The sequence below is a fragment of the Muscardinus avellanarius genome (genome assembly GCF_963383645.1).
Source record: "Muscardinus avellanarius genome assembly, chromosome: 16".
Taxonomy (NCBI): Eukaryota; Metazoa; Chordata; class Mammalia; order Rodentia; family Gliridae; genus Muscardinus; species Muscardinus avellanarius.
Window position 1 is genome coordinate 53,270,649 of NC_137802.1, and position 23,332 is coordinate 53,293,980.

General features: G+C 44.7%; 1 protein-coding gene across 2 annotated transcripts in view; it reads left to right on the forward strand.

The window, feature by feature from the left end:
* Window positions 1-296: 296 nt before the first annotated feature.
* The window catches only part of DHX8 (DEAH-box helicase 8), a gene marked incomplete at both ends in the record, with an annotated part of 38,915 nt that continues 15,879 nt past the window's right edge, over window positions 297-23,332 (forward strand). The window contains 16 exons of one of the 2 annotated variants that reach the window (XM_080713236.1): window positions 297-444; window positions 3,367-3,452; window positions 4,391-4,463; window positions 4,799-4,884; window positions 7,083-7,192; window positions 7,569-7,928; window positions 9,354-9,498; window positions 9,591-9,794; window positions 10,466-10,553; window positions 15,562-15,659; window positions 17,536-17,683; window positions 18,761-18,942; window positions 19,936-20,130; window positions 21,121-21,306; window positions 21,396-21,606; window positions 22,841-23,022. In XM_080713236.1, the coding sequence (XP_080569362.1) occupies window positions 297-444; window positions 3,367-3,452; window positions 4,391-4,463; window positions 4,799-4,884; window positions 7,083-7,192; window positions 7,569-7,928; window positions 9,354-9,498; window positions 9,591-9,794; window positions 10,466-10,553; window positions 15,562-15,659; window positions 17,536-17,683; window positions 18,761-18,942; window positions 19,936-20,130; window positions 21,121-21,306; window positions 21,396-21,606; window positions 22,841-23,022 (2,502 nt within the window). The remainder of the gene's footprint in view (window positions 445-3,366; window positions 3,453-4,390; window positions 4,464-4,798; window positions 4,885-7,082; window positions 7,193-7,568; window positions 7,929-9,353; window positions 9,499-9,590; window positions 9,795-10,465; window positions 10,554-15,561; window positions 15,660-17,535; window positions 17,684-18,760; window positions 18,943-19,935; window positions 20,131-21,120; window positions 21,307-21,395; window positions 21,607-22,840; window positions 23,023-23,332) is intronic. The other variant, XM_080713237.1, reaches the window with a different exon arrangement.

Genomic DNA, 23,332 nt, shown 5'->3' on the forward strand with positions numbered 1-23,332 from the left:
TGCGAAGGCCGCGGTCGCCCTCTGCCGGCCAAGTGCAGGAACGCGCTGAGAGGGGAAATTCGGGGTCTGCGGGCGGAGATCGCTCTCGCCCATAGAGGGCGCTGTTCGGCGTGCGGCGTAACCCACTCTTTCCGGCCCTTCTGTAAGAACTTCCTCTCTGATCTCTATGGTCCAGTCTGTGGTTTCAATTTATAGTAAACAAGAGCCGTGCGCCGACCCGGAAGTGAAAGCTGCAGCGCGACCTCCGCAGCTTCCGGCGCCAGCCGACCGGAAGGAGGCCGGGGGAGGCTGCAGCCATGGCTGTGGCGGTGGCCGCGGCGGGATTCCTAGCCGGCTCGGACCCCGGCCCCGCGGAAGAACTCGCCAAGCTCGAGTATCTGTCGTTGGTGTCGAAGGTTTGCACCGAGCTGGACAATCACTTGGGGATCAACGACAAAGATCTAGGTGAGTCGGAGGAAGTCCCGGAGGTCTCCGGGTTGGGGTGAAGGGAAGCAGGACGGAGGTGGCTGATGGGTCGAGTGTGTGAGTCCGTGTGAGTCCACACTAGAGACTTGGGACCAGGAGACTTGTGGCCGTGGCCTCTGCTTGAGAGCCCTCCAGGCCCAGTTGTTAGAAACCATTTCTCAAAGCTGTCAGTGAAGCCTGGGGAGGCCATCTCGGCTTGATTATTCCCCCTCCCCAGCCCCAAGTAATTAACCAGCAGCAGCAGCAGCAGCAACAACAGAGCAGCCTCAGTGGTGATGGTGGTAATTATGGTTGGTATTTATTGGTTGCCACTCTGAGATAATAGTCAATATCTGTGCTTTGATTTTTTTTTTTTTTTTTTTTTTTGGTGTTACTGGGGTGGAGCCCAGAGGCTTTCTACCTCTGGGTTATACTCCCAGACCTATTTTATATTTGGAAACAGGGTCTCACCAAGTTGCTGAGAGCCTCACTACGTAGCTGAGGCTGGCTTCGAACCTGTGTGATCCTCCTTTCAGCCTCCGAAGCGAAGCGCAGGGATTACAAGCGAGCGCCACCACGCAGGGCCCTGAATTGCATTCTTGATGATGTCTCAGTCACCAATCATTAGTCTCTTGGAGGCAGACTACATTCAGGGGACCCAAACTGAAAAATTTGAAAAGGCTAGGGTCCCAGAGCTAATGCCATAAGCAGGTGGAGTCCTTAAGAAAGTTAAAAGGAAAAATCAAGGCATGTGTAGAGGGATTGCCTCCCCCCCCCCTTTTCCTTTTGATACTGGGAATTGAACTCAGGGACATTCTACCTCTGAACTACACCCCCACCCCTTTATTTATTTATTTATTCTTTCCTTCTTTTGTAGTACTAGGTTTGAACCCAAGGGCATTCTACTTTGGAGCTACCCTAGCCCGCACCCTTCCCCCTTTTTGTGGTACTGGGAATTGAACCCAAGGGCATTCTGCCTCTGAGCTACACCCTCAGCTCTATTTTATTTTATTTTTTTAAAACGGAATCATCAAGTTGCGGAGGGCTTTGCTAAGTTCCTGAGGCTGGCCTTGAACCTGTGATCCTCCTGTCTTAGCCTCAAGTACTGGGTTGGCAGGCGAGTGGAGCACCACACACCCAGCTGAGAGAATGCTTTTGGTAGATACAGGGATGCTTCAGCTGTTGTAACTGAAGAATATGGTTCTAGTTGTACATGGGTTTAGGGCATGATGGTAGGAAGAAGAGTGAGAATGTCATCTACTTCCTAAAAGAACCAGGGACGTCATCAAATGGAGAGATGGTGGGAAGGGGCACGTAACGAGAGGGCTTAGGGAGGGCTATACATACGTCAGTGGTAAAATGTGAGTGAGGCCCTGAGTTTGATTCCCATCACCACCACCAAAATATAAAGGTGGGTAGGGAGAGCTCACTAAGTTGAGTCTCTTAGCAATACCCCTCAGGGGTATTTTTTTTTTTTTTTTTTTTTTTTTTGCCGTACTGGGGATTGAACCCAGGGGCATTCTATTTCTGAGCTACACCCCTCAGCCCTATTGTTTAGTCTTTATTTTGAAACACAAAATACAGTCTCATTAAGTTGCAGAGGGCCTTACAAAGTAGCTGAGGCTGGCCGAGAACCTGTGATCCTCCTATCTCATTCTCCCAAGTACTGGGATTACAGACATGTACCACCACACTCAACTTGGTAAAATGTACTTCTTTCCTGAAAGTCACTTTATTAATTTGTGTGTGTGTGTGTGTGTGTGTGTGTGTGTGTGTGTGTGTGTGTGTGAGAGAGAGAGAGAGAGAGAGAGAGAGAGAGAGAGAAAGAAAGAGAGAGAGAAAGAGAAATAGATAGATACTGGGGATTGAACCCAGAGGCATTCTGCCTCTGAGCTACACCCTCAGCCCTCTCATTAAATCCTTTTTTTTTTTTTTAATTAAAAAAAAATTAGTCTCCTGAATGCTGGGATTACAAGTGTGCACCACCACACCTGGCTTTTTTTTTTTTTTTTTTTTTTTGAAACAGGGTCTCACTAAGTTGTGGAGGGCCTAAGTAGCTGAGGCTAGCCGTAAACCTGTTATCCTCCTGTCTCAGCCTACCAAGGACTGGGATTACAAGCATGCACTACCACGCTTGGCTACGTCTCTTGATTAATAAATAACTATCACATTAAAAGTTTCAAGCACTAAGCAGGTTTGTGGAGAAAAATTGAGGGTGGGGGCTAAGTCTTTGATCAACTCAGAGACTGTATCTCCTTATACTTGCCTGAGTCTTACATAGACTGAGTCTGTCCCCCAGAAACCTTAGAAAGCACTCTCCTCTGCGTCTCTGTGTCTGTGTCTGTGTGCATGGGCTCCTGCTCTTGTCCATTGCTGCATTTACAGTGTATGTGGTAGTGTGCTCAGCTAATAGTTTTGCAAGAAGGTTTAACAATCTAGAGAAAATATGTCTTCCTAGGTTTTTGTTTTTTTTTTTTTTTCTCTCCCCGTGTTGAGGATTGAACTCGGGCATTCTACCTCCGAGCTATCCCCCATCCCTGTTTTTATTTTTTATTTTTTATTTTGAAACAGGGTCTCAGTAATTAGCTGAGGCTGGCCACAAACCTGTGCTCCTCCTGTCTCAGCCTTCTAAGTACTTGAATTACAGCATGTGCCAACATGTCCAGCTGTCTTCCTAGTTTAAATGCACTCGAGGGTTTGGTTGAGGCATTTTGTAGTAATATCTTTTCACTTATAAAATTTTACCAGAATATACATGGATCATTTCAGCCCTCTAAATTTTCTTTCTTTTTTTTTAAACCTTACTAGATGATGGTCTTTGGTTTTTATGACTGTTAGATAACCTAATTAGTTTTGTTTCAGCATACTTAAAACTAATTTCTTGCTCAAGTCTTCACTCTTAATTCCTTTTCTCATTTGCAGCTGAATTTGTGATCAGTCTTGCAGAAAAAAATACCACCTTTGATACTTTTAAGTCTTCTCTGGTCAAAAATGGTGCAGAATTCACGGTACGTATATCTGGAGACTTTTTGTTTTAATGTCACTATTTAAGTTTTGGGAGGATTTAATGTAGTATTTGGATGTGGGAAGAAGACAGTTTGTATATACCAATTCAGTAAGCCATTCAGAGTGTAATGTTTTCATGCTATGAAGAAGCGGTGAGGCAATCGATTTCCTGTGATACCTTGTAGAAAACTTGGTAGGATTTCCATCATTAAGTCTTTGTGGATGTTTACATTCTTGTTCTGCGAATCAGGAAGTGAGAACCAAGAGTCTAGGTTTTGAAGGTAATTGTAAACAGTGAGAAATAAAATGGTTGAAGGGAACTAAATAACTTTTTCCCCCCAAGGAGTTCTAAACATCAGTTTTCCAGAAGCTGCTTCATGTTGTACCTGGGTTGACATTCTGTGCTTCATTTGTTCCAATCAGCTGAATTCAAGGCCATAATCAGCCCCCACCGAAGGGCATTCTTAGCCTTTTCCCTTTTTCTTTTGTTTCTCTTTCTTTTCCCTTTTGTTTCCTGCGTGTGTGTGTGTGTGTGTGTGTGTGTGTGTGTGTGTGTGTATGTGTATGTACTGGGATCGAATCCAGTGGGACTCTACCACTGAGCTACATCCCCCAGCCCCCCCTTTATTTTAATTTTGAAATAGGATCTTGCTAAGTTGCTCTGGCTGGCCTCAAACTTGTGATCCTCCTGGCTCAGCCTCCCGAGGCACTGGGATTACAGGTGTGCACTACCATGCTGGCTTCATTTCTTTTTACTTTGAGGTAGGGTCTTGTTAAGTTGCCCAGGTTGGCCTGGAACTTGTGATATTCCTCCCTCAGCTTTCTGAGTAGCTGGGATTACAAGAATGTATCACCACACCCGGGGCCTTTTCCCTTTTGTAAGTTTATTTAATCACTAATTCGGGGTCTGACCATTTTTGTTCTGTGTTTCTTTTCAAAGGATTCTCTTATTAGTAACCTTCTACGTCTCATACAAACCATGCGACCGCCAACAAAGCCTTCTACTAGCAAAGGTGAGCAAAGCTTTCGGCCAGCTTTGGCCTCCGGGACGGTTTAGATTGTGAACATCCTGCAGTTGCTTTTGCTTGCTTCTCAGGAGCTGCGGAGTAAGTAAATGTTCTCGTAAAAAAAAGTCCAGAGGACTTAAGACAAAACGAAAAGACAACAAGTGGGCACTGGCGCAGCCGCCACGCCCAGGAGTCGGTCGAGGGGTTTGCAGTCACGCCATGTTCCTCTTCAGTTTTACGAAAACCTAATGTAGAAGTTATTTGCTAACTGGTAATAATATTAAATGTATTAAATGTATCTCTCTTTTTTTTAATCCCTTCATGCTCCTACATGAATTAAGATCCAGTCATTAAACCCAAAACCGAAAAAGAAAAGCTGAAGGAACTCTTCCCAGGCCTTTGCCAGCCAGACAACCCTTCTGTTCGGGTACTGATACCGTCTTGAGAAAGTCTACGATAACCGTGTACCTTTCACTTCTTTTCTTTGTCTCACTAATAATTTTGTTGCCTTTCGATTTGCCTTTGTTGTCCCATGTTTTTCAAAGTGAAAGCATTGACCCCTCCCCGAGCATGCACTGTTCATGTAATAGTGTCCGAGGCTTCAGAGAATGATAGTCAAGAGGAGTGAGCTTGGGAATTGTGGGAAGCAGTGGCCAGGGGTATGTAGTACGTATGAGATAAGGTTATGAAACAAACGCCTGAGGCGTGAAATTAGACTTCTGCTCCACTGCCTTAGAAGGCCTAATTTTCGGAGGTGTTTTAGTTTTTCAACTTCATTTTAGCAAGTATTCATTGTCCTTACTGTTTAAATACCAGATAGCCGGGCGTGGTGGCGCACGCTTGTAATCTCCGCGCTTGGGAGGCTGAGACAGGAGGATCGCGCAGGTTCGAAGCCAGCCTCAGCTACTTAGTGAGGCTCTCAGCAACTTAGAGACCCTGTTTCCAAATAAAATATAAAATAGGTCTGGGAGTATAGCCCGGAAGTAGAAAGCCTCTGGGTTCCACCCCTAGTACCACCAAAAAAAAAAAAAAAGTACCAGACAAACAGTAGTAAAGAGAACAGGTAAGAATTTCTGTCTTTTTGCAGATCATAGCCTAGTGTTGAGGTAGAGAACAGGACATAAACATGTTAAGGAGTGAGGAAGGGATAGATAATAAGTAAATAAACATACTCTTCCCTTGGTATCTGTCGGGGGTTGGTTCCGAGACGCTCCCTCCTCCTCCCCTGTTGGGTACCAAAATCTGGGGATGCTCAAGTCCCTTATAGAAAATGGTAAAGTAGCCGGGCGTGGTGGCGCACGCTTGTAATCCCCGCGCTTAGGAGGCGGAGACAGGAGGATCGCGCAGGTTCGAAGCCAGCCGCGCTGGTTTAAGAGACCCTGTTTCCAAATAAAAATATAAAATAGGTCTGGGAGTGTAGCCCGGGTGTAGAAGGGCTTCCAGGAACCCCAGTACCACCAAAAAACAAAACCAAACAAACAAAAAAGAAAATGGTAAAGTATTTGCCTACAACTTGCACCCATCCTCCCACATCCCCTAAGTAATTTCTAGATTACTAAATACAGTGTGTTAGGTAAATCATTGTTACGCTGTATTGTTTAGGGAATCATATAAAGGGGAAATTTTTCTGCAGATGAAATTGTGTGTGTGTGTTTGGGGGTCCTGGGAGGTATTCTATCACTGAGCTATACCCCAGCCCTTTTTATTTTGAAACAGAGTCTTGCTAAATTGCTGAGGCTGGCCTTAAATATGCAATCCTCCTGTCTCAGCCTTCCAAGAATCGGGATTACAGGTGTGTGTTACTGTGTTCAGCTTCTCCAAATAATTTATTTATTAGTTTGTTTGTTTATTTTTGGTGATACTGGTACTGGGGATTGGATGGAACCCAGGGGCATTCTGCCTCCAAGCTACACCCCCAGCCCTAATTTTTATTCTTTATTTCGAAACAGGGTCTCACTAAGTTGCGAGGGCCTCACTAAGTAGCTGAGGCTGGCTATGAACCCGTGACCCTCCTGTTTTAGCCTCCCAAGTACTGGGATTACAAGTGTGCCCCACCACACCTGGCCTTTCCAGATATATTTGATCTGCAGTTGGTTGAATCTGCAGATGCAGAACTTATATATACACATAGCTACTGGTGAATGACAGCTACAGAGAGTCATAAGGCAGGAGGGAATGAGGAAGAGAATCCAGAGAGAGACGGCCTCTTAAAATGTTCAGCATCTAGGTTCTAGTTGGAATCATCCCTTGCATGCCTCTTTTTGTCTTGCTGTCACTGGTGGTTGAACTCAGGGGCACTCTACCATTGAGCTACATTCCCTGCCCTTTTTATTTTTTATTTTGAGACAAGGTCTCGTTGAATTGCCAAAGCTACTCTTAAACTTAGGGTCCTCCTATCTCTGCCTCCCAAGTTGCTGTGATTATAAATGTGTGTCACCACATCTGGCCTTGCATTCTTCCGCCTCTGTCTCCATTCATGTTGGAAATCTCTGTCTTCTGCTTTCTTTATATAAATTGCTAGTGATGTAGAGGTTGTGGGATTTGCAGATAGAGCTGAACTGTGTGCTGATTCTTGTGTGGTTGTATTTCCTCCTCTCCTTACCTTGCTGACCTCTGCCCCTGCAGACCATGCTGGATGAGGATGATGTGAAGGTCGCTGTGGATGTCTTGAAAGAACTGGAAGCCTTAATGCCCAGCGCAGCAGGCCAGGAGAAGCAGAGAGACACTGAGCATCGGTTTGTCCCTTAGTGTCTTGTCCTTCGGAAGTTTAAGATACTATGATCAGTAACAGTAAACTTGGTGGATCAGCCACGAATTTGCAGAATCTGGAATATTCCTGTATCCTATTCTTGTATCTCTTTTCATTTTTCCATAAGAGTATTTGTGCAATAGATGCTAAGATGTTCAGGAGATAGAATTCAGGGTTGAAAGAGGCTGTCTGTGGCTTGATCCTTTCTTGGCTTGTAGGAGGAACGTCATAGTCATTGAAACTAATTCAGTTTAGAAGTTAGTGGCTGCCTGCCGTTTGTATGGCAGTGTGCTGGGTGTTTAGGGATGCAAAGATGAAATTGGCTGGTTTCTTTTTCAAACAGGTACTTATTGATTTGTTAGGGACAGGACAAAAAAGAAGAAGCGGAGTCGGAGCCGAGATCGAGACCGTGACCGTGACAGAGAGCGAGACAGAGAGCGAGACAGAGACCATAGGCGGAGACACCGATCCCGCTCTCCATCACATTCCAGGACCCGGGAGAGGAATAAAGGGAAGTCTAGATATCGGTCCAGGAGCAGGAGTCAGAGTCCCCCCAAAGACCGCAAGGACCGGGACAAGTATGGAGAGAGGAATCTGGACAGGTGGCGGGATAAGCATGTGGACCGCCCTCCCCCTGAAGAGCCTGCCATCGGGGACATTTACAATGGCAAAGTTACCAGCATCATGCAGTTCGGATGCTTTGTTCAGCTGGAAGGACTAAGGTAGTAGTCGATGCTTTGGGTTCCTTCACACCAGAATGTCTTTTATTGTTAGCAGTTTTCACATTTTAAGAAGTTATGATCAAGCTGGGCGTGGTGGCGCACACTTGTAATCCCAGCATTCGGGAGACTGAGACCGGAGGATCGTGGTTCGCGGACAGCCCTCTGCAGCTACTTAGTGAGGCCCTCTGCAGCTCAGTGAGACCCGGTTTCAAAATAAAGAATAAAAAGTAGGGCAGGGGCTGTAGCTCGGAGGTAAAATGCCCCTGGGTTCCATCCCCAGACCCACAAAAAAAAAAAAAAAGAAGTTATGATGAACTGGGTGTGGTGGCACATGCTTGTAATCCCTGTACTTGGGAGGCTGAGACAGGAGGATCACACAGGTTCAAAGCAACCTCAGCTGCTTAGGCTCTCAGCAACTTAGTGAGACCTGTTTCTAAATAAAACATAGAGTAGGTCTGGGAGTATAGCCCAGAGGTAGAAAGCCCCTGGGTTCCATCCCCAGTACCACAAAAAATAAAAAAAAATATGATCAATAACATGTTAATCAAGGTAGGGTGTGGTGGTCATGCTTGTAATCCCAGCATTTGGGAGGCTGAGATGGGAGGATTGCAGTTTGAGGACAGCCTCAGCTACTTAGGCAACTCAGTGAGACCCTGTTTCAAAATAATAAAAAATAGGGCTGGGGGTGTAGCTCAGAGGGAAAATGCCCCTGGGTTTCATCCCAGTACCCCCCCCAACACAGAAAATGTTAATCATCTATACTAAGTTTTTAGAAATTGGCTTTTTTTTTTTTTTTTTTAGGTTGCTGAGAATTTAACCCAGGTCCTTATGCATGCTAGGCAAGCACTCTGCCACTGAGCTATTTCCTGGCCCTTGACTTTTCCTCTTCTTTGCTAATGCCCCACATCCATTTATTCCTTCCTTTATCATCAGGAGATTTGCCCTTTGCTGATTAAAACAGATGAGAATTTGTGTCTTTCTCCCTCCTCCCCTATCCAGTATTTTTTCTCTGAAGGAGGATAATTCTACCTTCTTGGTACTTTCTGCTTGGGCTTAAGACTATTTTCTTTTGTGTGTGTGTGTGTGTGTGTGGTGCTGGGGATTGACCCCCAAGGGCATTTTACCTCTGAGCTACACCCCCAGCCTGAGCTACACCCCCAGCCCGATTTTTTATTCTTTATTTTGAAATGGTCTCACTAAGTTGCAGAGGGCCTCACTAAGTAGCTGAGGCAGCCACGAACCTGGATCCTTCTGTCTCAGCCTCCCAAGTACTGGGATTACAGGTGTGCGCCATCAAGCCCCGCGACCATTTACTTTTTTGTTCATTTCCAAAAAGGGTAGAAATTGCTTTGGGAAAAGAATTCTATGCAAGTTGTGTCCAGATGATAAAAGAATTTTATCCAGATGTGTCTGATTCTCTCTCAGGAAGCGGTGGGAAGGCCTGGTGCACATCTCTGAACTCCGGAGGGAAGGCCGTGTGGCCAATGTTGCTGATGTGGTGAGCAAAGGCCAGAGGGTCAAGGTCAAAGTGCTGTCCTTCACCGGGACCAAGACCAGTCTGAGCATGAAGGTAGGCGACATGTGCAGGCTTTTTCTACATCTGATGCCCAAGGGATTGTAAGAAGACAGCAAGTGAGTTATCTCCTCACTGTTGTATCCTAGGATGTGGATCAAGAGACTGGAGAAGATCTAAACCCGAATCGACGGCGGAATCTGGTTGGGGAGACCAACGAGGAGACCTCGATGAGGAATCCCGATAGACCCACCCACCTCTCCCTCGTCAGCGCCCCTGAAGTAGAGGATGACTCACTGGAGCGCAAGCGCCTCACCCGCATCTCTGACCCAGAGAAGTGGGAGATCAAACAGGTGGGGCCATTGACTCTCATGTCCACAGAGTCAGCGCTTAGCGGGATGGTTAGGACGGGCGCCCCGGACCACGGTGCCTGGAGTGACTCCTGGCCGCTTTGCTGTTGTGTGATCAAGTTATTCTACCTCTTTGTGCCTCAGTGCCCTCATCTATAAAACTGGGCCCATCAGCTGTGGGAATCAAGCAAGTAAGAGTTGAAACTCTTAGGGTAGAGTCTGGCATATGGACTTGCCATCTACCTCTTCGTTATAGATTTCCTCATTCTTCAGTAAACATTAGAACCACAGTGTGTCAAACACTGTTAAGTGCTGGGGCTACAAAGACAGTGATTTCGTGGTTCCTAGTCTTGAGGAGCTCAAAGTCCAGTGGAGGAGACAGAGCTAAAGAAATAACTAGAGAGGGTTACGCATCACATAAGTGTTCAGAGTGTTCCAGAAATAAGGGAGGGCACAGGGAGCTTCCTGAGGGTGACACCTCTGAGCCCGTCTTCAGCACGTGTTGCAGAGCTCCCAGGTTTGGCATATGTGACATTTGAGGCTCTGACATCCTGGGTCGAGGGAGGAAAAAAAAAACCACCTCGGTTTCCTGCATGAATTCACGGTGATTAACTCCTAGAAAGGAGGAGTGTTGATGGCAGCCAGTCACGTGCTGCCTTCTGTTTTTTGGCTAGATGATTGCTGCCAATGTTCTTTCCAAAGAGGAGTTTCCAGACTTTGATGAAGAGACTGGCATTCTTCCTAAGGTGGATGATGAAGAAGGTAAGTAGCCACGTGGATCGAGCAGGATATGGATGGGGAGGATAACTGGCAAGTGGAATTATCGGACTGGGCTGTTTGTACTTAAACTCAGTAACTGGTAATCGTTTGTTCCTTGGGTCTCAGCACTCGTCTGTAGATAGGAGCAAGGAGGTCATTTGTCTGACACGTTTTATTTTTGGGCCGCTGGAGATTGCATCTAGGGGCATTGTACCTGCGAGTTACACCACAGCCTTTTTATTTTTTGTTTTGAAACAAGGTCAGCCTAGGCTGTTGAGAGTCTTGCTAAGTTGCTGAGGCTGGCTTCAGACCTGTGATCCTCTGTCTCAGCCTCCTAAGAACTGGGATTACAGGAATGTGCTATGTCTGGCTGTCTAACACACATTTATCTATTGTTATATTTCTTATTTCTTGTTCATAATAAGTTTTCAGAGTCTAAAAAGTTGTAATTATATTTTTGGGAGCAAATTTGATCTCATAATCTTAATAATTTAAAAATCCTAGATCCACTGAGATTATTTTGAGTTGCCCTGGAAACAACTCTTAGCCTAGTAATGATTTTTTAAAATTGTGAAGTCAATGTTATGATACAATATAAGTAATTTATATAACAAGTGAGCACCTATGTGCCCACTACCCAGATTAGGAAGTAGAACTTTATTGGCACCTCTGAAGCCACTGCATGCCCTCCACCCCTTTGAATTTCTTTCTTTCTTTTTTTTTTTTCTTCTTTTGTAGTACTGGGGATGTTGAATCTGGGGGATTCTACCTCTGAACTATACCCTCAGTCCTATCATCATCATCATCATCATTATTATTATGGCACTGGGGATTGAACCCAGGGGCATAAATCTACCTCCGAGCTATACCCCCAGCCCAATTTTTTTATTCTTTATTTTGAAACAGTCTCACTAAGTTGCAGAGGGCTGCACTAAGCAGCTGAGGCTGGCTGCGAACCCGGATCATCCTGTCTCTGCCTCCCAAGTACTGGGATTACAAGCGTGCGCCACCACGCCCAGCTCTCCTCATTACTTTTTTTTTTTTTTTTTTTTTGGTGGTACTGGGGGTGAAACCCAGAGGTTTTCTATTTTCGGGTTATACTCCCAGACCTATATTTTATTTTATTTGGAAACAGGGTCTCACTAAGTTTCTGAGGCTGGCTTCGAACCTGTGGGATTCTCCTGTCTCAGCCTCCCAAGTACTGGAATTACAAGTGTGTACCACCACGCCCGGCTCCTCATTACTTTTGAAGGTGACCACCATCCTAAATTTTGTGTTAATTATTCACTAGCTTTTTTTTTTTTTAAAGAGTTTTGGCATCTGCATATCTACCTAAACATTGTATTTTATTAATTTTTTTTTACAATATTGGGGATGAGCTACACCCTCAGCCCTATTTTTTATTCTTTATTTTGAAACAGTATCTCACTGAGTTGCAGAGGGCCTCACTAAGTAGCTGAGGCTGTTTGTGAACTGCATCCTCTTGTCTCAGCCTCCCAAATGCTGGGATTACAAGCGTGCGCTGCCATGCTGGCTAGATATTATTTATTTATTTATTTATTTATTTATTTATTTATTTATTTTTTGTGATGCTGGAGAATCCAACCCAGAGCCTTATGCATGCTAGGCAAGCATTTTACTGCTGAGCTATAGCCCCTTTTTTTGGTTGATATTTATAGTTGTATTTTGCTCCTTTTCATTACTGTGGAAATATAAATTTACTATGATCTACCTATTTTACTTTTGATAGGTATATAAGTTGCTTATGGGTTCTTTCTTTCTTTCTTTCTTTCTTTCTTTCTTTCTTTCTTTCTTTCTTTCTTTCTTTCTGTGGTACTGGGGACTGAACCCATGGGCATTCTACCTCCAATCTACATCCCCAGTCCCATTTTATTTATTTATTTATTTATTTATTTATTTATTTATTTATTTATTTATTTATTTATTGGTGGTACTGAGGTTCCTGGAAGCCCTTCTACCTCTGGGATACACTCCCACGGGCTACACTCCCAGACCTATTTTTATAATTTTTATTTGGAAACAGGGTCTCTTAAGCCAGCGAGGCTGGCTCCAAACCAGCACGATCCTCCTGTCTCCTCCTCCCAAGCGCAGGGATTACAAGCATGCGCCACCACGCCCAGCCTTTATTTTGATTTTGAAACAGGGTCTTGCTAGGTTGAAAGTCTTATATTTGCTGAGGCTGTCCTAAACCTGTGATCTTTCTGTCTCAGCTTCCCAAGTTCTAGGATTACAAGTGTGCACCTCCATGCCCGGCTTGTTCATCTTTATTACAAAATGTTTTTTTTTAATTCATAAAAATTTACTGAGTAATTTTTTTTTTTTTTTTTTTTTGGTGGTACTGGGGATGGAATCCAGAGGCTTTCTAACTCCGGGCTCTACTCCCAGACCTATTTTTTATACTTTATTTGGAAACAGGGTCTCACTAAGTTGCTGAGAGCCCGCTAAGTAGCTGAGGCTGGCTTCAAACCTGTGCGATCCTCCTGTCTCAGTCTCCCCAGCTCTGGGATTACAAGCGTGCGCCACCACACCCGGCTACTGAGTAATTTGTAATTTGGGATTATATGCATGTGCCACCATACCTGGCTCTTTTTTTTTTTTTTTTTTTTTTTGGTGCTACTGGGGGTGGAACCCAGGCTATACTCCCAGACCTATTTTATACTTTATTTGGAAACAGGGTCTCACTAAGTTGCTGAGAGCCTCGCTAAGTAGCTGAGGCTGGCTTCGAACCTGTGTGATCCTTCTGTCTCAGCCTCTCAAGCGCTGGGATTACAAGCGAGCACCACCATGTCCGTCTCTGGCTCTGTATTTTGTATTTTATTTATTTATTTATTTATTTATTTATTTATTTATTTTGGTGGGACTGGGGGTGGAACCTAGGGGCTTTTCTACCTCTGGGCTATACTCCCAGACCTTTTTTTTTTTTTTTGAGGGTCTGGGGATGGATCCCAGGGGCATTCAACCTCTGAGCTACACCCCTGCCCTATTTTTTATTCTTTATTTTGAAACCGGGTCTCACTGAGTTGCAGAGGGCCTCACTAAGTAGCTGAGGCTGTCCGCGAACTGTGATACCCTGGTCTCAGCCTCCCAAATGCTGGGATTACAACAGTGTGCCACCATGTCCGGCCTCTCCCAGACCTATTTTATATTTTATTTGGAAACAGAGTCTCACTAAGTTGCTGAGAGCCTCACTGAGTAGCTGAGGCTGGCTTCGAACCTGTGTCATCCTCCTGTCTCAACTTCCCAAGCGCTGGATTACAAGCGTGCACCACCATGCCCAGCTTGTATTTTTTATTTTAAGACAGGGTCTTGCTAAGTTGTCCAGGCTAGCCTCAAACTTTGATCCTCCTACCTCAGCCTCCCAAATACTGGGATTACAGGCATGTACCATTGCACCAGTTTCCAAATTGTTTTCTAAGCTTTCAGAATAGTTGACACTTTGACCCATAAGTGTGAGCTCTTGTAGCTGCACATCCTTGCCAACACTTAGTATAGTTCAGTTGTTGAACTAATTAATTTTTTGTGTGCCAATTATGAGTTAAGAATTATTCCATAATGAAATTGGATGACAAATGCCTTAATACCATTTACTTATTTATATTTTTTGGTGGTACTGGGGGTGGAACCCAGAAGCTTTCTACCTCTGGGCTATATTCTCAGACCTATTTTATATTTTTATTTGGAAACAGGGTCTCACTAAGTTGCTGAGAGCCTCACTAAGTAGCTGAGGCTGGCTTTGAACCTATGTGATCCTCCTGTCTCAGCCTCCCAAGTGCGAGGATTACAAGCATGTGCCATCACACCCGGCCTCCTTAATACCATTTAGAATAGCAACTTTTCCTTAGTTTTAACTTCTTTTGAAAGCAGTTCTTATCGTGTGTGTGTGTGTGTGTGTGTGTGTGTGTGTGTGTGTGTGTGTTTTACTGGGGATTTGGGGATTGAGTTCAGAGGTGTTCTACTTTTGACGTACACTCCCAGCTCTGTTTTACTTTTATTTGTAAACAGGGTCTCGTTAGGTTGATGAGGCTTACCAGTTGCTGAGGCTGTCCTCGAGTCTGCAGTCCTCCTGTTTCAGCCTCCCAAGTACTGGGATTACAAGTATGTGCCACCAGGCCTGGCTTCTCAGTTTTTGGGCTAAAGCACAAAGGCCCTAGAAATGGCTTGGGCCTAGCTGGGCGTGGTGGCTCACACTTGTAATCCCCGCTCTTGGGAGGCTGAGACAGGAGGATCACACGGGTTCAAAGCCAGCCTCAGCTACTTAGTGAGGCTTTCAGCAACCTAGTGAGACCCTGTTTCCAAATAAAATATATATATTAAAAAAAAGGTCTGGGAGTATAGCCCGGAGGTAGAAAGCCTCTGGGTTCCACCCCCAGTACCACCAAAAAAAAGAATTGGCTTGGACCTACAGGAGGTAAAGTAAACACCTGTGTTAGCTTCACTTGCATTTCTGTCCTGGCCTGGAAAGCTTTTTTTGTTTGTTTTGCAGTCCTAGGGATTTAACCCAGGGCTGTCTATCACTCAGCTACTCCCCAATCATTTTTATGTTTTAAGACAGGATTTTGCTTAGTTGCTGAACCTAGCCTTGAACTTATGATCCTCCTGCCTCAGCCTCCCAGGTTGTTGGGTTTATAGGTCCTTGCCCCCAAACCCAGCAAGGAAGCAGTGTGTGTGTGTGTGTATGTGTGTGTGTGTGTGTGTGTATGATACTGGGGATAGAACCCACGGGCTTTCTACTTCTGGGCTATGCTCCCAGACCTGTTTCATACTTTATTTGGAAACAGGGTCTCACTCAGTTGCTGAGAGCCTCGCTAAGTAGCTGAGGCTGACTTCGAACCTGCAGGCTTCCCAAGTACTGAGATCACAAGTGTGTGCCACTACGCCTGGGTGGAAGCAATTTTTGATGATGATTATTGACCCTCATTTTCATTGGATGAAAATGATGGGTCATTTCTCTTTTGATTATGGCTGACTCTTCTTTTCTTGGGACTTTTAGATGAGGACCTTGAGATCGAACTGGTTGAGGAAGAGCCTCCATTCCTGAGAGGGCATACCAAGCAAAGCATGGATATGAGCCCCATTAAGATCGTTAAGGTGAGGAGAGCTGGGGCGAACCCGGGACATGTCCAGTGGGCTTCTTTCCTAAAAGTAACAGGTCAGGTTATTACATGTGTGTAATCAGAGTGCAAACTGCTTAAGATAGGAAGTGTTTTAGGTTTTTTTTTTTTTTTTTTTTTTTTTTTGTTGAACCCAGGGGCCTGCTAGCTCTGAGCTACCTACATTCCCAGTCCTATTTTTTATTCTTTTTTTTTTTTTTTTTTTGCAGTACTGGGGATGGAACCCAGGGGTATTCTACCTCTGAGCGACACCCCCAGCCCTATTTTTTATTCTTTATTTTGAAACAGTCTGAGTTGCAAAGGGCCTAAGTAGCTGAGGCTGGCTTTGAACATCTCAGCCTCCCAGTGCTAGGATTACAAGTGTGCGGCACCACGCCCGGCTGAACTCAGAAGTATTCTATCCTTGAGATGTCCCCCAAGCCATTTTATTTTATTTATTTAATGTGTGTGGTACTAGAGATTGAACCCAGGGGCATTCTACTTCTGAGCTATACCTCAAGCTCTATTTTATTTTTTATTTAGAAACATGGTTTCATTTAGTTCTGAGAACCTCACTAAATTGCTTATTCTGGCCTTGAACCTGTGGTTCTCCTGTCTGAGCCCCCAAAATACTGGATTACAGGTGTGTGCCACCATGCCCGACATTTTTTTGTTTGTTTGTTTTCAAACGGTGTCAAAAAGTTGCTCAGGCTGGTCTTGAAACTGTGATCCTCCTGCCTCAGCTTCCCAAGTGATCACAGCTGCTCCACTGCACCCAGTTCAAAGACAGTTTTCAAGGGTTCACTTGACTAGTTGAAGCTGGCCCTCTTAGAAAGCTATGAGCTGGCTGGGTGTGGTGGCGCACGCTTGTAATCCAGCATTTGGGAGGCTGAGACAGCAGGATCGTGGTTCGTGGACAGCCTCAGTTACGTAGTGAGGCCCTCTGCAACTCAGTGAGACCCTGTTTCAAAATAAAGAATGAAAAATAGGGCTGGGGGTGTGGCTCGGAGATAGAATTCCTCTGAGTTCAATTCCCAACACAGACACACAGACACACACACACACACACACACAGAGTAAAAAAAAGCTATGAGCTGTAAGAAGAACTGTAAGGAGAATGCATGCAAACCAGAATCTGTAGAATGGTTGTGAAATTTTATGTATTTATTCATTTTTGCAGTACTGGGATTGAACCCAGGGGCATTCTACCTCTGAGCTACATCCCTAGCCCCATTTTTTATTCTTTATTTTGAAACAGGGTCTTCACTAAGGTGCAGGGGGCCTCACCAAGTAGCTGAGGCTGGCCGTGAACCTGTGATCCTTCTGTCTCAGCCTCCCAAGTACTGGGATTGCAAGTGTGCGCCACCACGTCTGGCTGTGACATTTTCAGTATTGGAAAGAAGCTGCCATAGAATGCTTCGAATCCACTCATGCGGTGCTTCTGCAGCGTTCGTCCCATGTGGTCACCTCACACTGCTCGCTGTCATTAGTGACAGGGAACTCTTAGGGAAGCACAGTCCATCTGTAGATGGATCTGATCTTTAGGTGGAGCTGAAATCTGCCTCACTGAGGCACCCACACTGGTCTTAATTTTAGTCTTTAGGGTTATATGGAAGAATTCTTCCCCATCTCTACGTCCTTCATACATTTAAAGGCAGCACTATTTCTAACTCTCCCGGGTTCTCATCCCAGTTCCTTTAATGATCTTTCATTTGGTCTGTGTGTGCTACAGTTTATCCGTTTCTTTCATGTGATCTGGTATATTGATAGGAACATACTCCAGCTGGAGCCGCATGTTTTATTATAGTGGCTTAACATCTCCATTGTATTTCTTGGGTATTTAACGCATGTTGCTTTCTCCTCTGATGCTCTAGAACCCAGATGGCTCCCTCTCCCAAGCAGCCATGATGCAGAGTGCCTTGGCCAAGGAAAGGCGGGAGCTCAAGCAGGCCCAGCGGGAGGCTGAGATGGACTCTATTCCCATGGGACTCAACAAACACTGGGTTGACCCTCTGCCTGATGGTAAGACTCTTGGAGGGGCTCTGGGCCTTTTTAAGACATCTGAGCCTTGCAGCCGGGCGTGGTGGCACACAGTTGTAATTCCAGTACTCGTGAGGCTGAGACAGGAGTTTTGTATGTTCAAAGCTAGCTTTGGCAAGTTAGCAAAACCCTGTATCAAAATAAAAAAATAAAATAGGGCTGGGGGTATAGCTCAGAGGTAGAATGTCCCTGAGTTTAATTCCTAGTTTTATACACCCAAAAAGATGGTATAGTATGTGAACATCTCAGTATCTCAATAAATCAGTTATTTTTAAAAAGTTCCACCCAGGTGTGTTGGCACTTGCTCGTAATCCCAGTACTGGGGAGGCTGAGACAGGAGGATCAGCGTTCACAGCTAGCCTCAGCAACTTAGTGAGACCCTGTTTCGAAATAAAGAATAAAAAATTGGACTGGGAGCATAGCTCGGAGGTAGAATGTCCCCTGGATTCAATCCCCAGCACCACACAAAAAAATAAATAAACAAAAAATAAAATTAAAATTAGAAATGTTCCAGAGCCAGGCATGGTGGCACATGCCTGTAATCCCAGGACTCGGGAGGCTGTACAGGAGGATCGCAGTTTTGAGGCCAGCCTCAGCAATTTGACAAGATGTTAGCAATCTCGTGAGACCGTTTCCAAACAAATAGCATCACTTGTTAGGGTCTCTTTTCTTGTTCTCTATTTCCTCTCCCATATTTTCTTCACACTAATTTGTTTCTCTTAGTACTGTTTTCCCCCCTTCCCTTTTATGGTACTGGGAATTGAACCCAGGGTCAATACCTCTCAGCTATATCCCCAGCCCTATTATTATTTTTAGTGTTTTAGTTTGAAACAGGGTCTTACTAAGTTGTCGAAGGCCTTGTTAAGTTCCTGGGGTTGGCTTTGAACCTTCTAAGTAAGTTCTGGGTTTACAGACGTGCACCACCACTCCTGGCTCTGAGTGCTGTTGATTAAGGATCAGGCCAAACACATGTGGTGCCCACCTGCTGTTTCAGTGACTCCTCTGGTGTAGCTGTAAGTAGCCTGAGGACAGTACTCAGTCACCTGTTTACCTTTCCAGCGGAAGGAAGGCAGATTGCTGCCAACATGAGGGGCATTGGGATGATGCCCAGTGACATTCCTGAGTGGAAGAAGCATGCCTTTGGAGGCAATAAAGCTTCTTATGGAAAAAAGACCCAGATGTCAATCCTGGAGCAGAGGGAGAGCCTGCCCATCTACAAACTGAAGGAGCAGCTGGTCCAGGTAGGAAACCCTTTTATGATGTGTTGGTGACAAGGGGCAGAGAGGCGCTGAGGGATCGCTTTTTACAATTGAAAGTAGTTGGATGCTGTGCGTGGTGGCGCACGCTTGTAATCCCAGTACTTGGGAGGCTGAGACAGGAGGATCGCAGGTTCGCAGCCAGCCTCAGCCACTTAGTGAGGCCTCCGCAACTTAGTGAGACCTCATTTCAAAACTAAAAAAAAAAAATAGAGCTGAGGGTGTAGCTCAGAGGTAGACTGCCCCTGGGTTCCATCCCCAGTACCACACACACACAAAAAAAAACAACTTCTTATATTTGTTTAAAATTTACTATTGAATTCTATAACTATGTGTGTGTTCCTTTCTTCTCATTTATTGTCAGAACATAAGCACTTATTTTACTTCATAGTAACATGTGGCAAATTAGAAATAACAAATAGAGTTGGGCGTGGTGGCGCACGCTTGTAATCCCAGCATTTGGGAGGCTGAGACAGGAGGATTGTGGTTCAAGCACAGCCTCAGCTACTTAGTGAGGCCCTCTGCAACTCAGTGAGACCCTGTTTCAAAATAAAGAATAAGAACAATAACAACAAAAAATAGGACTGGAAATGTAGCTCAGAGGAAGAATGCCTCTGGGTTCTATCCCCAGTACCGTAAAAAACAAACAACAACAACAAAAAAAATAAAGAATAAAAAATAGGGTTGGGGTGCCTCTTGGAGGTAGCATGCCCCTGGGTTCCATCCCCAGTATCACACACAAAAAAAAGAAATAAAAGAAAAGAAATAACAAATAGATAATTTTGGGGAGAGAGGTATTAGAGATTTGGGAATGGCGATGGGATAAAATCTTCTTATATCTATTTAAAATTTACTGTTGAATTCTTTAACTGTGTGTGTGTTCTTTCTTCTCACTTATTATTAGAACATAAGCTTTTATTTTACTTCATAGTAATGCGGCAGATTTTAATGACCATATTTATATTCTGTTACTTTCAGGCTGTCCATGACAATCAGATTCTGATTGTTATTGGAGAGACAGGATCTGGGAAGACGACACAGATCACGCAGTACCTGGCGGAGGCAGGCTATACTTCCAGGGGCAAGATTGGGTGTACTCAGCCCAGAAGAGTGGCAGCCATGTCTGTGGCCAAACGTGTGTCGGAGGAATTTGGTTGTTGCTTAGGTCAAGAGGTAGGTGGTTAGCAAAGCTGTTCTGGAAATGCCAGAAGAAAAATATAATGGGCCAGATCCCTTAATATAAAATAAGAATAATACTCGCTCTTTCAGATTTCTCTTGAGAGAGGTTTCCTTGTTATCATTGCTCTCTTAAGAGTCAAGTCCAAGGCATACTTTACTAAAAGAAATCCCTGTATATCTTGGTCAAATTTCCATCTATTTCTTTTTAAAATTTCTTTGGGGGGACTAGGGATTGAACCCAGGAGCACTATACCACTGAACTACACCCCCAGTCCTTTTTATTTTTATTTATTTTTATTTTATTTTATTTATTTATTTATTTATTTATTTATTTATTTTTTGGTGGTACTGGGGTGGAACCCAGAGGCTTTCTACCTCCGGGCTATACTCCCAGACCTATTTATACTTTATTTGGAAACAGGGTCTCACTAAGTTGATGAGAGCCTCACTAAGTAGCTGAGGCTGGCTTCGAACCTGTGCGATCCTCCTGTCTCAGCCTCCCAAGTGCGGGGATTACAGGCGTGTGCTACCACGCCCGGCTTTTATTTTTATTTTTATTTATTTTTTGAATCCGGGCATGGATCCAGGGGCATTCGACCTCCGAGCTAAACCCCCTGTCCTATTTTTTTTTTTTATTCTTTATTTTTGAAATGGTCTCACTAAGTTGCGGAGGGCCTCACTAAGTAGCTGAGGCTGTCCACGAACCATGATCATCTGGTCTCAGCCTCCTGAATGCTGGGATTACAAGCGTGTGCCACCACACCCAGCTTACTTTTATATTTTGAAACAGTCTCACTAAGTTGCTGAGGCTGGCCTTGAACCCGTGATCCTACTGTCTTAGCCTCCTAAGTACTAGAATTTTAGGCTTGCACCCAACTCTAATTCTTTGTAGATATGAGTGCCAGTGTGACTGGGTTGAAATCTTGTCTGATGATACAAAAAGGGGAAATTTGTGCCTTGGGTTCCACTTCTGCTCTGCTTTAGGTGGGCTACACCATTCGGTTTGAAGACTGCACGAGCCCGGAGACAGTCATCAAATACATGACGGACGGCATGTTGCTCAGAGAGTGCCTGATTGACCCCGACCTCACTCAGTACGCCATCATCATGTTGGACGAGGCGCACGAGAGGACAATTCACACCGATGTGCTCTTTGGGTTGCTGAAAAAGGTAATGAGGTGGTCTTTAGGGACCCTTCACCTGTTAAAAACTGATGTCTGGTGGTCCTTTTTAGTAAGCCACACTGCATTTCCCTTTAGACGGTTCAAAAACGGCAGGACATGAAACTGATCGTCACTTCAGCCACACTGGATGCAGTGAAGTTTTCCCAGTACTTCTATGAAGCTCCCATCTTCACCATCCCAGGTCGAACGTACCCAGTGGAAATACTGTACACAAAGGAGCCCGAGACGGATTATCTGGATGCCAGCCTGATCACTGTCATGCAGATCCACTTGACAGAGCCACCAGGTGAGGGGAAAGAGAATATTTTTTTTTCTCTTAGGTCAAAAACCCTGATGTGAGTATCCTTTTTGTGAATCTTTTCAAAAATGCCTTTTAAACAGTGGTGCCTTGCCAGGCATGGTGGCTGCCTATAATCTTAGTACTCAGGAGGCTGATAGAGGAGGATCACAGATTTGAGACCAACTTCAGCAATTTAGCAAGACCCTCAGCAATTAGTGAGACTATTTTAAAAGAAAACATAAAAAGGATTGGGGCTATGCCCCTAGGTTCATTCCCCAGTACCTAAATCAATAAGTTACTAGTTGGGCATGGTGGTCATGCTTGTAATCCCAGCATTCAGGAGGCTGAGACAGGAATATCTCAGGTTCATGGATAGCCCCAGCTACTTAGGCCCTCTGCAACTTAGTGAGACCCTCTTTCAAAATAAAAAATAGGGCTGGGGGTATAGCTTAGAGGTAGGATGCCCTGGGTTCCATCCCTAGTACTGACAAAAAAAGTTATTGATGTTTCTCATGTCTCAAGAGTGCATGTTTGAAGCTGAGCGTGGTGGAACACACTTGTAATCCCAGCATCTGGGAGGCTGAGACAGGAGGATCGCAGTTCGCAGCCAGCCTTAGCTACTTAGGCCCTTTGCAACTCAGTGAGACCCTGTTTCAAAATAAAGAATAAAAATCAGGGCTGGGGGTGTAGCTCGGAGGTAGATGGCTCCTGGGTTCCATTCCTAGTACAACAAAAACAAAGCTGGTGATGCAGCTCAGCAGCAGAATATGCCCCTGAGTTCAATCCCTAGTAACACACACACACACACACACACACACACACACACACACACACACACACACACACACACACTCTCACTCACTCTGAATGCTGTAGTCCCAGCTACTTGGGACGCCTAAAATAAGTTTGGGGCCAGCCTGAGCAACATAGCACCACTGTCTTATTTAAAAAGAAAAAATTAGCCGGGCGTGGTGGCGCATGCTTGTAATCCCTGCGCTTGGGAGGCTGAGACAGGAGGATCGCACAGGTTCGAAGCCAGCCTCAGCTACTTAGTGAGGCTCTCAGCAACTTAGTGAGACCCTGTTTCCAAATTTAAAAAAAAAAATAAAAAAGGTCTGGGAGTATAGCCCAGAGGTAGAAAGCCTCTGGATCCCACCCCCAGTACCACAAAAAAAAAGAAAAAGAAAAAATTACAATATACACACAGAATAAAACAATAAATGTTCTATTCTCTTCATAGGTGATATATTGGTCTTCTTGACTGGTCAGGAAGAAATCGATACTGCTTGTGAGATCCTGTATGAAAGAATGAAATCCCTGGGACCTGACGTTCCAGAGTTGATTATCCTCCCTGTATACTCTGCTCTTCCCAGTGAGATGCAGACCCGAATCTTTGACCCAGCTCCTCCTGGCAGCCGAAAGGTAACAGTGGGCTAAAAAGAAGCTGCTCCATGCGCCCCGAAAGCATGTGGTATGTGCATCCAGCTGGCCTGGGGCCTGCTTAGAGTTCAGTGAATCTTGTGTGCTGTGTTTTTTTGTTTTTGTTTTTTTGTTTTGTTTTTGTTTTTTTGCAATACTGGAGATTGAACCCAGGGACATTCTACCTCCAATCTCATCCCCAGCCCTATTTTTAAAATTAATTAATTAATTAACTAATTAATTAATGGTGGTACTAGAGATGGAACCCTTCTACCTCCGAGCTACACTCCCAGACCTATTTTTATATTTTTAA